This window comes from Trichechus manatus, unplaced genomic scaffold, assembly GCF_000243295.1.
Source record: "Trichechus manatus latirostris isolate Lorelei unplaced genomic scaffold, TriManLat1.0 scaffold00170, whole genome shotgun sequence".
Taxonomy (NCBI): domain Eukaryota; kingdom Metazoa; phylum Chordata; class Mammalia; order Sirenia; family Trichechidae; genus Trichechus; species Trichechus manatus.
In genome coordinates, this window is record NW_004444106.1 from 710,086 (window position 1) to 725,394 (window position 15,309).

The window sequence follows — 15,309 nt, forward strand, 5'->3', positions numbered from 1 at the left end:
CATCTAGGAGGCCTCGGTTAGGAGTTCTGAAGAAATCCATCATGCTCGGTAGACATGAGTGGCAGTTTAGCAACTGTAGCAATCACAAGAACAAACAGACATTGACAGGCTGAAGAGCGTTTGGCCAGGATGGCAAACTCAGGAGCCAGACGCTTGAGTGTGAGTCCCAGCTAAAGGCACGTGATGGAAACACTCCACGCCTCCATCTCCTTATTTGTAAAATAGGGGAAACAATGACGCCTACCTCATGGACCTGCCATAAGCATGGTTCCTGTTGTTAGCAGTCGAGTTGGCTCTGACTCATACACAACAGAATGAAACGTTACCTGGTCCATCTTCACAATCGTCGGTATGCGTGAGTCCACTGTTGCAGCCACTGTGTATTCTGAGTGGCTTCCAACCTAGGGCGCTCATCTTTCAGCACTAATTCAGACAGTATTCTGTTGCGATCCATAAAGAGTTTATTGGCTAATTTTTGGAAGTAGATAACCAGGTGTTTTTTCCTAGTCTGTCTTAGTCTGGAAGCTCCACTGAAACCTGTCCACTATGGGTGGCCCTGCATCTGAAATATTGGTGGTATACTTTCCGGCATCATAGCAACACGCAAGCTCCCACAGTAGGACAAACTGACAGACGGGTGGTGGGCCATAACGATTAACTAAGTCAATTTATGCTAAACGTTTAGAGCAGTGTCTGGCACATTAAAAAAAAAACAACAACTTGGAGGTGCTTCCTATTATCATTACTGAGTAACTGTTTTATGCCAGGCACGTCACCTAGTGTTACTTCAAGCTGTATCTCTCAGAAATCCAATCTATTCCTTGAATCCCAACCATCAAGGAGCCTTATCAAAGACCTGACTTCAGAAAACCTAAATGAGAACAGCCGGTTTGTTCTGTCTGGCAGTGAGGCGCCACTCACTCATCTGATGTGACAAAATACTTCAGCTTCTGCCACATTCCCTGCTTTGGGGAGCCAAGGATACAGTCAGCAGAGAGAGCAGGAAAAAGTTGAGATGTAAAAAATGTCATCATTTGGACAGTCTAGGTGGATGTCTTAATTTTACTGATCCCCAGGAATCTGCTTCCCTGTCTTCATCCCAAAAGGCATGAAGGTCCAATTTTGATCCCCTCTGCTACAGCCCTTAAATAACAGGATCCCTTCCTGGGTCTTCGAGGACCTCAGAGAGAAGTGCCTTAAAAATATAAAGTGCTGAGACCAATGCCCTGTAGAAGTCCCTGGGGAGAGCAGTCTGGGGTTCCCAGGGGTCGTACCCCTTCTCCATCTGCCACGGGCAGTCCCCTGCCCCTTAAGATGCCCTCTCCATTAACCTGGAGCCCTGAGTTGGTTAAACAGCTGTGGCCCCTGTAGACATGGAGGAGCACAGACCATTTGCTAGGCTGCATGGGGCTGAGAATCTGAGAGAAGCAAATGTCAGGCCAGATCAATAAAGCTCTGAATGGATTGGAGAAACAAGCTTCAGGCCTGAGAGTACATGCTTAGGCAAAGCACCGGAGACCACGATGGATAACAGCGACATGTCAGCAGTCAGCAAATGTGGCAGTCCCAGAGGAGAGAGCCAGGAACCAGGCCAAGAGGGAAAGTCTGGTGAGGTGCAGAGAATGCTAGACTGGGAAAAAGAAGGCCGGGATTCCAGTCTAATGTCACCTATAATGCACTGCTCACAGATACCATAGAGAGCTCAGGCTCTGGAACTAGACTTCTTAGGTTCAAATCCTGGCCCTGCCTGTTGCCATCAGTGTGACATTTGGGAAGATTACCTAACCTGTCTGATTTTCAATTTCTTCATCTGAAAAATTGGGTTAATAACAGTACTCACTTCATAAGGATTTTTAATGCTGATTGAATGAATTAATACATGTAAAGCATTTAGAAGAGTACCTGATGCATAGTAAACACTCAGTAAACATTACGTTCTTTACCACCACCCATCTGTCAGCCTGTCATACTGTGGTGGCTTGCATATTGCAATGACGCTGGAAGCTACACCACTGGTATTTCAAATACCAGCAGGGTCACCCATGGTAGACAGGTTTCAACGGAGCTTCCAGACTAAGACAGACTAGGACGAAAGGTATGGCAATCTTCTTTTGAAAATTAGCCAATGAAAAACTTATGGTTCATTATCTGACTCACTTGCTTTGGACACGTCATCAGGAAGGATCAATTGCTAGAGAAGGACATCATGTTTGGTGAAGTAGAGGGCCAGTGAGGGCATGAGAGACCCTCGGTGAGATAGACTGGCACAATAGCTACAATGATGGACCTGAACATGTCCATGATCATGAGGATAAGGCAAGATCAGGCAGTGTTTCATTCTGCTGTACATAAGGTCACCATGAATCAGAGTTCACTTGACAGCAGCTAACAACAACGTTATTTAAAATGAAAAGAAGAAGGTAGAGAAAAGGATTATTCTTGAAGACAGAGAGGGCATCATTCCTGCGCATTTTACCAATGCGTATTCAAAGTAAATATATAGCATGGCCCCTAATCACAGGACATTTCCTTCATCCAGTACTCAACACAGAAAGTCATCTGTACCAAAGTTACATGAAAACTGGTTTTGCTGGACCCACTGAGGAAAAGCACAATGTACACAAAATGATAGTCACTGTACTTCCAAAAATTTGGCACTTTATGATTTTCTCATTACATGCTGGCTTTGGAACCTAATCTCCACATAGAAACAATTGTCCAAGTTTTGATCTCACCTGCCAATTCTGGAATGTCAACTCCCTGGAATGTCAGGTGCAGGGTGATTCTAAAGCTCCAGGTAGGCTCAGTGGGGAGGAGTGCTGAGATCGACTAGCAATGTCTACCATGTGCAGTGGTGGAACAGATGCCATGTTGTGCAACCCTTGATCTAGTTAACCGCCAAGGGCTTCCACCTCTGAAAATCTAAGAGCCTATGAAACTGACCAATGGTATGAAGAGTAAAGAGGCAGAAGTGGAGAAAGAGCAAACTAAATGACTATTTTCAAGCGGCAAAGTCCCTTTGATACAGCCATCTCTGTGTCTAGTTGTCTGGTGCCCTCCCCTGCAGCCAGGCAGAGTTATGAAAATGGCCTAAGCACGGAGAAGGGAGATGAGAGTTCTGGATTCTCAGATCAAATCTGCACTAGTATGCTGTGTGAACCTGAGCGAGCCCCTTCTCCCTGAGCCTCAGTTTCCTCATCTTAATCCTTAAGGATAGGGTCAGATATTTATACTATTATGTATGTATGAGCTTGACTCTGGTGATACAGAAGAATGGGCCAGACTGGGGAATATCTCCCTGAAGTAAGAACCAAACGTCCACAGGACAACATGAGAATAGCTCACCCTCAGCCCCATGGGCTGTAGCCTTGCATTTGCATATCCTGGCTCTAAATTTAATTATCCAGTTACCTAACTGAAATCATGTGTTTCTCAGAGGCACCTACAATGTGTTATGTCCAAAATGCAGTTCTTACTCGCGACCGCCATGGCTGCCAAAACCACTCCTGCCACATACACCAATGTTCACTGCAACACTACTTACAATAGCTGAAAGGTAGAAACAACCTAAACGTCCACCAACAGATGAGCGAAGAAACAAAATGTGATAAATACATGCAATGGAATACTACTCGGCCAGAAAGAGAAATGAAGTCCTGATACATGCTACAACATGGATAAACCTTGAAGACATTATGCTGAGTGAACTAAGTCAATCACAAAAGGACAAATACTGTATGAGCTCATTTATATAAAATGACAAGAGTAGGCAAATATATAGAGACCAAAGTTTATTGGTGGGTGCCATGGGTGGAAGGGAGGAAGAGAAGGGGAGCCATTGTTTGAGAAGCAGTGAGTTTCTGTTTGTGGTGATGGGAAATGTGGCACAGATTAAGGGTAATGGTTACACAGCCAATTAGTATAATTGATATCACTAAGCTGTACACCTGAAAAATGTTGAATTGGCAAGCATGGTGTTATACATGTCTTTACAAAAAAAAAAAGCAGCTGCTGATGCTGCTATGTGCAACCAAACACTTCACAGGATTCTTCTTCTTGGTTTGGAGGTGGTTTAAGGTCATGGTTTCATGGGACATCCCAGTCAATTGGCCTAATACTGTTTTTCAGTGCTTCTGTTTTATCTTTTAGTTTGCTGTGTAGTGCCTAGGGTCTTAAAAGCTTGCAAGCAACCATTGAAGCTACAACAATAGGCCTCCACTCACCTGGAGCAGCAGAGGAAGAAGGAGAGATAGGAATCAGAGGAGGAAATGGAATGTGAATCTGGTTGCCTCCATGAACAACTGCCTGCTATGCCATGAGATCAGAATTGGATTGTGCCAGCTACCATTACTTAATGTTTTGATTTAAGTTCTACAGAATAATCCTGATTAAAAGGGGGAACAAAGCAGAATAGAGTCTTAAATTCTCAATGGAATCCAGACCTTCTGGAGCCATTGAGGCTGGATGAACATCTGAAACCATCGCCCTGAAATAATCTTTAAACCTTAACCCTCGAATCAAAACCATCCCCTGAAGTCTGCTTTTAACCAAACAATAGTTTAGCTTAATTAGTAAAGGTGACACTGTAAGCTATGCCACTGGTATTCAAATACCAGCAGGGCACCCATGGAAGATAGGTTTCAGCTGAGCTTCTAGACTAAGATAGACTAGGAAGAAGGACCCAGAAGTCTACTTCTGAAAAGAATTATCCAGTGAAAACCTTATGAATAGCAGTGGAACATTGTCTGATACAGTGCCGGAAGATGAGCCCCTCAGGTTGGAAGGCACTCAAGAGACAACTGGAGAAGAGCTGCCTCCTCAAAGTAGAGTCGACCCTACTGACATGGATGGAGTTAAACTTTCGGGACCTTCATTTGCTGATGTGGCATGACTCAAAATAAGAAGAAACTGCTGCAAACATCCGTTAATAATCAGAACCTGGAATGTACGAAGAATAAATCTAGGAAAACTGAAAATTGTCAAAAATGAAATGGAACACATAAACATCCATATCTTAGGCATTAGTGAGCTGAAATGGATTGGCATTGGCCATTTTGAATCAGACAATCATATGGTCTACTATGCCGGGAATGACAATTTGAAGAGGAATGGCATTGCATTCATCATCAAAAAGAACATTTCAAGATCTATCCTGAAGTACAATGTTGTCAGTGATTGGACAATATCCACATGCCTATAAGGAAGACCAGTTAATACAACTATTATTCAAATTTATGCATCAACTACTAAGGTCAAAGATGAAGAAATGAAGATTTTTACCAAACTCTACAGCCTGAAATTGATCAAACATGCAATCAGGATGCATTGATAATTACTGGTGATTGGAATGTGAAAGTTGAAAACAAAGAAGAAGAATCGGTAGTTCGAAAATATGGCCTTGGTGATAGAAAGGACACCAGAGATCACAGGATAGAATTTTGCAAGAACAACGACTTCTTCATTGCAAATACTTTTTTTCAACAACATAAACAGTGACTATATACGTGGACCTTGCCAGATGGAATATACAGGAAACAAATCAACTATATTTGTGGAAAGAGACAATGGAAAAGCTCAATATCATGAGTTAGAACAAGGCCAAGGGCCAACTGCAGAACAGACCATCAATTGCTCATATGCAAGTTCAAGTTGAAGTTGAACAAAATTAAAACAAGTCAACAACAGCCAAAGTATGACCTTGAGTATAACCCACCTGAATTCAGAGACCACCTTAAGAAAAGATTTGACACGCTGAACACTAGTAACCGAAGACCAGACGAGTTGCAGAATGACATCAAGGGCATAATACATGAAGAAAGCAAGAGGTCATTAAAAAGACAGGAAAGAAAGAAAAGACCAAAATGGGAAGTCAGAAGAGACTCTGAAACTTGTTCTTGAACATCGAGTAGCTAAAGAGAAAGGAAGAAATGAAGTAAAAGAGCTGAACAGAAGATTTCAAAGGGCGCCTCCAGAAGACAAAGTAAAGTATTATAATGGCATGTGTGCAAATACCTGGTGATAGAAAATCAAAAGAGAAGAACACGCTTGGTATTTCTCAAGCTGAAAGAACTAAAGAAAAAATTCAAGCCTTGAGTTATAATCAATATTGAAGGATTCTACAGGGAAAATATTAAAAGACACAGGAAGCATTAAAAGAACATGGAAGGAATACACAGAGTCACTATACCAAAAAGAATTGGTTGACATTCAGCCATTTCAGGAGGTAGCATATGATCAGGAACCAACAGTAATAAAGGGAGAAGTCCAAGCTGCACTGAAGGCATTGGCAAAAAACAAGGCTTCAGGTATTGACGGAATACCAGTTGAGATGTTTGAAAAAAGGGATGCAGCACTGGAAGTGCTCATTCATCTATGTCAAGAAATTTGGAAGAAAGTTACCTGGCTAACCGACTGGAAGAGATCTATATTTATGCCTATTCCCAAGAAATATGATCCAATGGAATGTAGACATTGTTGAACAATATCACTAATATCACATGCAAGTAAAATTTTGCTGAAGATCATTCGAAAGCGGCTGCAGCAGTATATCGACAGGGAGCAACCAGAAATTCAAGCCAGATTCAGAAGAGGACATGGAACCAGGGATATCATTGCTGATGTCAGATGGATCTCGGCTATAAGCAGAGAATACCAGAAAAATATTTACCTGTGTTTTATTGACTATGCAAAGGCATTTGATTGTGTAGATCATAACAAATTATGTATAACATTGTGATGAATGGGAATTCCAGAACACTTAATTGTGCTCATGAGGAACCTGTACATAGATCAAGAGGCAGTCTTTCGAACAGAGCAAGGGGATACTGTGTGATTTAAATTCAGGAAAGGTGTGTGTCAGGGTTGTATCTTTTCACCATTCTTATTCAATCTGTATGCTGAGCAAATAATCCAAGAAGCTGGACTACATGAAGAAGAACGGGGCATCAGAATTGAAGGAAGACTCATCAACAACCTGTGTTATGCAGATGATACAACCTTGCTTGCTGGAAGTGAAGAGGACTTGAAGTACTTACTGATGAAGATCAAAGACCACAGCCTTCAGTATGGATTACACCTCAACATAAAGAAAACAAAAATCCTCACATCTGGACCAATAAACAATACCATAATAAAGGGAGAAAAGATTGAAGTTGTCAAGGATTTCATTTTACTTGGATCCACAATCAACATCCATGGAAGCAGCAGTCAAGAAATCAAAAGACGCATTGCATCTGATGCAAAAGATCTCTTCAAAGTATTGAAAAGCAGACATCACCTTGAAGACTAAAGTGCACCTTACCCAAGCCATGGTGTTTTCAATCGCCTCATACGCATGTGAAAGCTGGACGATGAATAAGGGAGACCAAAAAAGAACTGATGCCTTTGAATTGTGCTGTTGGAGAAGAATATTGAATATACCACGGATGACCAAAAGAACGAACAAATCTGTCTTGGAAGAAATACAACCAGAATGCTCCTTAAAAGCAAGGATGGCGAGCCTACGTCTTACATACTTCGGACATGTTATCAGGAGGGACCAGTACCTGGAGAGGGACACCATGCTTGGCAAAGTAGAGGGTCAGCGAAAAAGAGGAAAACCCTCAATAAAATGGACTGACACAGTGGCTGCAACAACGGGCTCAAGCATAACAAAAATTGTGAGGATGGCGCAGGACTGGGCAGTGTTTCATTTTGTTGTACATAAGGTTGTTGTTAGTTAGAACTGACTCAATGGCACCTAACAACAACAACAACAACAGTAAAGTATGTCCACCTTGAACACGTGCTCTTTCAAAGAATTACATATGTGGAATCAAATTGACGACAGCATCTCGAAAGGTTAGATGAAAAGTTTAGAGGGTAGTGAGATTACGTTAATGGTGGTGGAATAATATGGAAAAGGATACCAAAACAATTATACAACTTGAAGAATGTAAACAATGTCACTGAATTGTACAGGTAAAACTTGTTGAAATGGTGTATCTTTTGCTGTGTATCTTTTCACCAAATAAAATAAAATAAATAAATAAAAACTACTCCTGACACATATTAGTAAAGGTAACCATCTCTCTCCAAGATGCTCAGTCCAAAATCCTTGGAAGAATCTGGACCCCTCCCTTTTCCTCACTGTTCGTCAACAAACCCTCTTAAACTCGCTCTTCAAGTATATCCTAAATCCATATGCTTTGCTTCATCTCTGCTACCACCATCATAATTCAAGCCATCATCAGCTCTCTCCCAGACAATTACAGTGGCCTCCTAACTGGTCTCCTGTCCTCTCTTCACACAGCAATCAATACTCCACATTGTCCCTAGAATGGTCTTACTCAGATCATGACACTCCCTTGTTTAAAATCCTCCAACGAATTCAGTGACACTTAGAATAAGATGTAAATCCCTTACTCTGACCTACGTACATGAGCTGGCCCTACCCTACCCTTCTGCCCTCATCTTGTATCATGTTCCCATGAGCTTCCAAGCTTCAGCAACCTGATCTTTCTGGTGCTTAAACAAGCTATGATAGACTATTATATTGGTGGTGTCCAATGAACCGTACCTTCTGATATCCACGACCTTTGGTAGTCCCCTCTCACATTGATCATGGGCTCAGCCATGTGACTTGCTTTGGCCAGTGGAACAATGAGATTTCAGCCAACCTAAAGTCTGATAACACTGGGCTTGACCTCATGCAACATTCCCTCTTGGAACCTGACTACTATGTTATAAAGAAGCCAGTCTATCTGCTGGAGGAAGAAGGCAAGAGATTGAAGGCAACAGCCAGTATCAACTGCCAAACATGTGAACAAGGCCTTCTTGAATATTCCAGCACTGGTCGAGCTCCCAACTGAATACAATCCCATGAGTGGCTCAGACAACATTACTTGGAGTGAAAGAACAGCTCAGCTGAATTCTACCCAAATTAATGAGAAGTAACAAATTATTATTGTTTTAAGCCACTGAGTTCTAGGGTGGCTTGTTAAAAAACAACGGATAACTGAAATACAAGTCAAGCTAGGTCATATCTCTAGGCCTTTGCACTTGCTATTAATTTTGCCTGGAACACTCTGCCCACAGGTATCTCATGGCTTACTCCTCATTACACTGGTTTCAGCTCAAATGTTACCTTCTCATTGAGGCCTTCTTATCACACTATCTAAAGTAGCCCACAAACAAAATGCTTCCTTGGTAGTCATATCACTCTGCTTTCCGGTCCTCAAAACACTCATCACTATCTAAAATAATCTTGCTCATTGCCTGTTGCCTGATCTCCAACCTGGAAGATCTATGAAGACAGAAATATTTGGTCTTGTACATTGCCACATTCCAACGGATAAAATAGAGTTTCACTAAATATTTGCTGAATAAACGAATGTGGCAGGTCCCATAGTATCCATTTATAGAAATGTTTTCTAGCTGATTCCAAGAGGAAACAGATTCCTTTTTCTCAGACTAAAATCAGAGTTTTCCAGGGGTGCTCTGATAAACTAACCTGGACTTGGGGGTCACCAAGAGTTTCTTGCTTCAATGGGCTGACACACAATTAGTTGACCAGATGAGTGGAGGAGAAATTAAAGTCCTTACCAGCAGCTGTCATGGATTCGTGGGGACATATGGCTACAACCTAAGCATCTACTATAAATCCTACTCTTTTTCTACAACAGAATACTTCAACAATAGAAGACACTTTCATACTTCCAGCCTTTGCAAATCCTTCAGCCTAATGTGTTCTTTCTCCTCATCTTCACCTGAAGAAATTCTATCCACAATTTCATGACCCAGCCAAGTGTTTCCTCCTCTGGGGAATAGCCAAAGCTTTGTTTCATGATATAGGAAATCATTCTCAAGGTATGGTCCCTGGACCAGCAGCATCAGCATCACCCTGGGATTTGATAGGAATGCAAATTCTTGGGCTTCACCTCAGGCCTCCAGAATCAGAAACTCTGAGGGTGAGGCCAAGCAATCTGCATTTTAACAAGTCTTTCAGGAGACTCTGGGATATGCTAATATTTGAGAATCATTGCTGTAGAAGAAACACATTGGAATTCTGCTCACCTGGCTTCAAATTCCCACTAGGACTAATTATCAGCTGTGAGACTTTGGGCATATTACTTAATCTCTTGAGCATCAGTTTCTTCATCTGTACATAAGGATAACACCCACATCCTGGTAACTCAATCCTCCTTGATTTCTCTATGACAAACAAAGTCTCTCACAGAGCCATGTACCTCTTTCCCAAAATGACTGCAATTTTACACTCGTGTGTGTGATTATTTACTTAACCTCTGCCTCTCTCCACTGGACTGCAAACTTCATGAGTCTTTACTCGCCAATGTCATCCTCAGTGTATAGTTGGGTGCCTGGCACATGGCAGGTGATTAACAAATACTTGTTGAATTAATTAATGAATGACAAAGAAAGAAAGAAAAAAAAGAAAGATACTATACTCACTGCATTAATCTACTTTTAGTTCCACTAAAATCCAACTACCCCCACTACCTAGAATGTACTCCTTTCTACCATACCTGACACCTGATTTATGCCTACTCAGGCCCTTCAAGAGAAGCTCCACAGAACAGTAGTTAAAAAGGCGGACTCTGGATCTAGACTTCTTATCCAGTTCTGTCACTTACTAGCTGTATGACGTCAAGCATGTGTATGGCTTCTCTGTGCCTTAGTTTCCCTATCTGTAAAGTGGGGATAATACCAATAAAGGTAACTTCCCCCTGGAGCTGTGGTTTAGAGGATCCCATGAGTAAATACAAGTATAGCACTGGTTCTCACACTTGGCTACATGTTGGAAACACTGGGAAACTTTTTAAAATACTGATGTTCGGGTTCCATTCCTAGAGATTCTCATTTAATTGGTCTGGGGTCATACTCGGACATCAGGATTTTTTCAGTTCTCCCCAGATGATTCTAATATGCAGCTAAGTTTGAAAATCACTAATATAAACTGTTTGGAACATACCTGGCTCTTATAAATCACTAAGCAAATATTAGCTGCTTTTATCTTTTAGGTATCAGCATAAATTTCATTCTCTCCAGGAAGACTTGGCTGAGTCCTAAGACCGAGTTGGGTGCTTCTCCTGTGTGTTCCCACCACCCTTGTACTTCCCCCATAGCTGCAGCATCACATGGATTGAAACTGTCTAGCTACTTGTCTGTCTCCCACACTAGACTATCAGCTGTGTGCCAACACATGGAACAAGGTGCAGCATAGAACAAGTCTTAAAAAAACTCAAAAAAAAAAAAAAACCTCCTGCCATCGAGTTGATTTCAACTCATAGTGACTGCACAGGGTTTCCAAGGTTATAAATCTCTATGGAAGAAGACTGTCACATCTTTCTCCTGCAGGGCTGCTGGTGGTTTTGAACCACTGACCTTGCAGTTAGCAGTTGGTTGCTTTAACCACTGTGCCACCAGGGTTCTGGCTCCCTTATATCAACCAGTCCACTGGAATTCTACATTATCTGTACAACTGACATCCCCAACCTCTCTGCTGAACTCAAACTCCAATATCCAATTGCCTACTGAACTTCAACATTTGGGTGTTCAACAAGCATCTCAAATGTAACATGTCCAGACTAAACTATTTCCTTCTCCAAATTTGCTTCTCTCTCAGTCTTCCCATCTCAGTTAATCAGCACCTCCACTTTACCAGTTTCTCAGATCAAAAATCTTGGTGTCATCCTTGACTCATCTCTTTCTCTCACATCCTAAATCTGATCCATTAGCAAATCATGCCAGTTCTACCTGCAAAACAGAACCAGGATCCAACCATATCTTACTACCTCCATCATTACACTGGGATTCAAGCCACTATCATTTCTCACTTCAAATAGTGCAACAGCTCTAACTTATATTCCTGTTTCCATTGTTTGCCCCCAACAGTATATGACCACACAGCAGCCAAATGGGATTCAATTATATAACATGAATAAGTTCATGTCACCTCTCTGTTCAAAATCCTCCAATGGCTCCCAGCCTCATTCTAATTAAAATCTGAGTTCTACCACAGCCTAAAATGCCCTACATGAGGAGCCTCCAACTATCTCTGACCTCACCTCCTACTGCTTTCCCATCTGTGCCTCTGCTTCAACCACGCTTGCTATGATTCAAACACACCAGGTCTGTTTATGCACGGGGCCTTTGCACTTGCCATTCCCGCTGCGTGTAACCCTCTTCTTCAAATATCTTTTGGCTGTTCCTGCACTTACTTTTTGTATTTGCCTAATGTTACAGGAGCCCTGGTGGCACAGTGGTAAAAAGTTTGGCTGCTAACCAAAAGGTTGGCAATTCGAATCCACCAGCCACTCCTTGGAAACCTATGGGGCAGTTCTACTCTGTCCTATAGGGTCACTATGAGTTGGAACTGACTCAACAGCAATAAGTTTGGTTTTGGGTTTTTTTGGAATGTTACAGGGCAGTCTTCCCTGATCACGCTGTCTAAAATAGCCCTCCAACCCTCATCACTCTCCACCCCCTTGCTCTGGTGTATGTACTTTTGTTTCATCACGCTTATCACCACCTGGCATAACACATATTCTTCATTGTTCTATATCGTCTATCTCCCCACACACCACATACTAAAAAGTAACCTTTATGAGAATAAAGGGGGCAGTGGTGGTTCAGTTGTAGAATTTTCTCTTCCCTTACAGGAGACACGGGTTCAATTCCCAGCCAATGCACCTCATGCACAACCACTACCTGACCGTCAGTGGGGGCCTGTGTGTTGCTATGATGTGAAGCAGAGCTTCCAGACTAAGATGGACTAGGGAGGAAGGACTATTTCTAAAAATCAGTCAATGAAAACCCTATGGATCAGGAGGCAGGGCCAAGATGGCGGAGTAGTCAAACGCTTCCGATGGACCCTCTTACAACAAACACCCAGAAAAACAAGTGAATTGATTATATATGGCAATCTGGGAGCCCTGAACATCGAAGGCAGAGTTGAGGAACCGGACTAAGTGGCAGGGGAGGGAGAGATGTTTCGGAAGCAGCAAGGAGTTGCCAGACCTGACCCAGTGAGAGCCTGAGCCCTTCTGGCCTGACAGCTCGGGGGTGAGCAGTGAGGCAGGCAAGCAGCCCTGCTCGGGAGGTGCGTTTTCTGCACCAGGAGAGACCCAGCACCAGAGAGTCTTCATGGCCACACAGAACCAGTGAGAAGCAGCCCTGGATTGGCAAAAGATAAGTACGTCCGGACAGCCTACTGTGCAGTTCAAAAACACCCCCCTTAGGGAAAAACCTTTCTCCCATTTACCTCCTCACTTCTTGCTCTGCACTAGGTCCCAGACCAGCTTCAGCAACTGCCAAGTCCCCTGGTCCAGAAGTAGGATCCATCACACACCTGGAGCCATTCTCCCTGCCTTGGAGAGTGAACAAATTAACAAACAGAGGAAAAAATAAACTGCCGGCTACCCTAAGCCAAGAACCTAGGGTAGGCACAGCTCCGTTGCCTAGGCACAGGCATAAGGGACCCATGGACTTTGACTGCCTTTCCCTCTGCATAGACTTGTGTGGGCCTATCTCAACAGCATAGGCATCATTACCACAGTACAACAATATACAATATAAGGGAAGTCTAACTTCAACTGTTTCAGCTGTGAAGTGGAGGGTTCTTGACATTTGACACTGCCCTGCCCATTAAGCAGGGTCTTCACCTACCCACATCAGGGGCCTGTGGACTGGTGGCTCCATCCATGCCACCTAGCCACCTGCGATAGGGGCCCATGAATAAGAGGTGTCCCCCAGTCCTTATAGCCAACAGCATTAGGTGCTCATAGTCCAGGTGCAAAACCCACCCACCTACGGGCTCTAGGGAGCAGAGACACGCCTTCCTCCTAGACTATCGGGAGCGGCCACCAGCCCCCTGCCTAGCTCAGAGTGTGTTCCCCTGCTGCAGCCAGATGCCTGTGCCTACACCAATCACCCATGCCTATCTAGGACTGTAAGTAAGAGCCTACACCACACACTTGGTGGCATCCACCTGGGCATCTGAGCTGAATCCATACAGGAGGAGTGGGTGGACTCCTGAGCTCACATACCTAGTAACAGATCTAACAACCCAATAAAAAGACATTAGAGCTTCAAAGAGGCCAATAATCAAACTAGCTCATACGAGCAGCCTATTTGGGCATATCAAAACAAAACAAGAAGCTAGGATACAGTAAGCAAACATAAAAAACTTACTGATGGCTCGGAGACAACAGTCAACATCAAATCACATAAAGAGGCAATCCATGATGGCTTCAGCAAGCTCCCAAAATAAAGAGTCCAGAAATTTTCCAGACGAGGAAAATTTCTTGGAATTACCAGGGGCAGAGTACAAAAGATTAATATATAGAACTCTTCAAGAAATTAGGAAGGAAATTCATCAAAACACAGAACACGCAATAGAGGAAATTAAAAAGATTAGAGAAGAGCATAATGACAAATTTAACAGGCTGTAAGAATCCATAGAGAGACAGCAATAGGAAATCCAGAAGATTAACAATAAAATTTCACAATTAGACAACTCAACAGAAAGTCATAGGAGGAGAATTGAGGCAATGGAAGTCAGAATTAGTGAGACTGAAGATAAAGCACTTGACACCAACTTATTTGAGGAAAAATCAGATAAAAGGATTTAAAAAAATAAAAAAAAGCCCTAAGAATTATGTGGGACTCTCAAGAGGAATAACCTATGAGCGACTGGAGTACCAGAACGGGGGGGATAACAGAAAATACAGAGAGAATTGTTGAAGATTTGTTGGCAGAAAACTTCCCTGGTATCGTGAAAGATGACAAGATATCTATCCAAGATGCTCATTGAACCCCACATAAGGTAGATCCCAAAAGAAAGTCACCAAGATATATTATAATCAAACTTGCCAAAATCAAAGATAAAGAGAGAATTTTTAAGAGCTGCTAGAGATAAATGAAAAGTCATCTACAAAGGGCAGTCAATAAGAATAAGCTCAGACTACTCAGCAGAAACCAAGCAGGCAAGAAGGCAATAGGATGACATATATAAAGCCTTAAAGGAAAAAAACTGCCAGCCAAGAATTAAATATCCAGCAAAACTGTCTCTCAAATATAATGGTGAAATTAGGGAATTTCCAGGTAAACAGAAGTTTAGGGAATTTGCAAAAACCAAACCAAAATTACAAGAAATACTAAAGGGAGTCCTCCAGTTAGAAAATCAGCAACAACAGATAACAACCCAAGACTAGAACACATGACAGAGCAACCAGATATCAACCCAGATAGGGAAGTCACAAAAGTAAATCAAAGCTAAAACACCGAAAATAGGGAAACAGATGTCAATAT

General features: G+C 42.4%; 1 protein-coding gene across 1 annotated transcript in view; it reads left to right on the forward strand.

Annotated features, from left to right (window-relative positions):
- The first annotated feature begins 351 nt into the window (after positions 1-351).
- Positions 352-15,309, forward strand: part of CUNH16orf82 (chromosome unknown C16orf82 homolog) — a 120,891-nt gene continuing 105,933 nt past the window's right edge. Inside the window, exon 1 of the mRNA XM_023740971.1 lies at positions 352-355. Within this exon, the coding sequence (XP_023596739.1) occupies positions 352-355 (4 nt within the window). The remainder of the gene's footprint in view (positions 356-15,309) is intronic.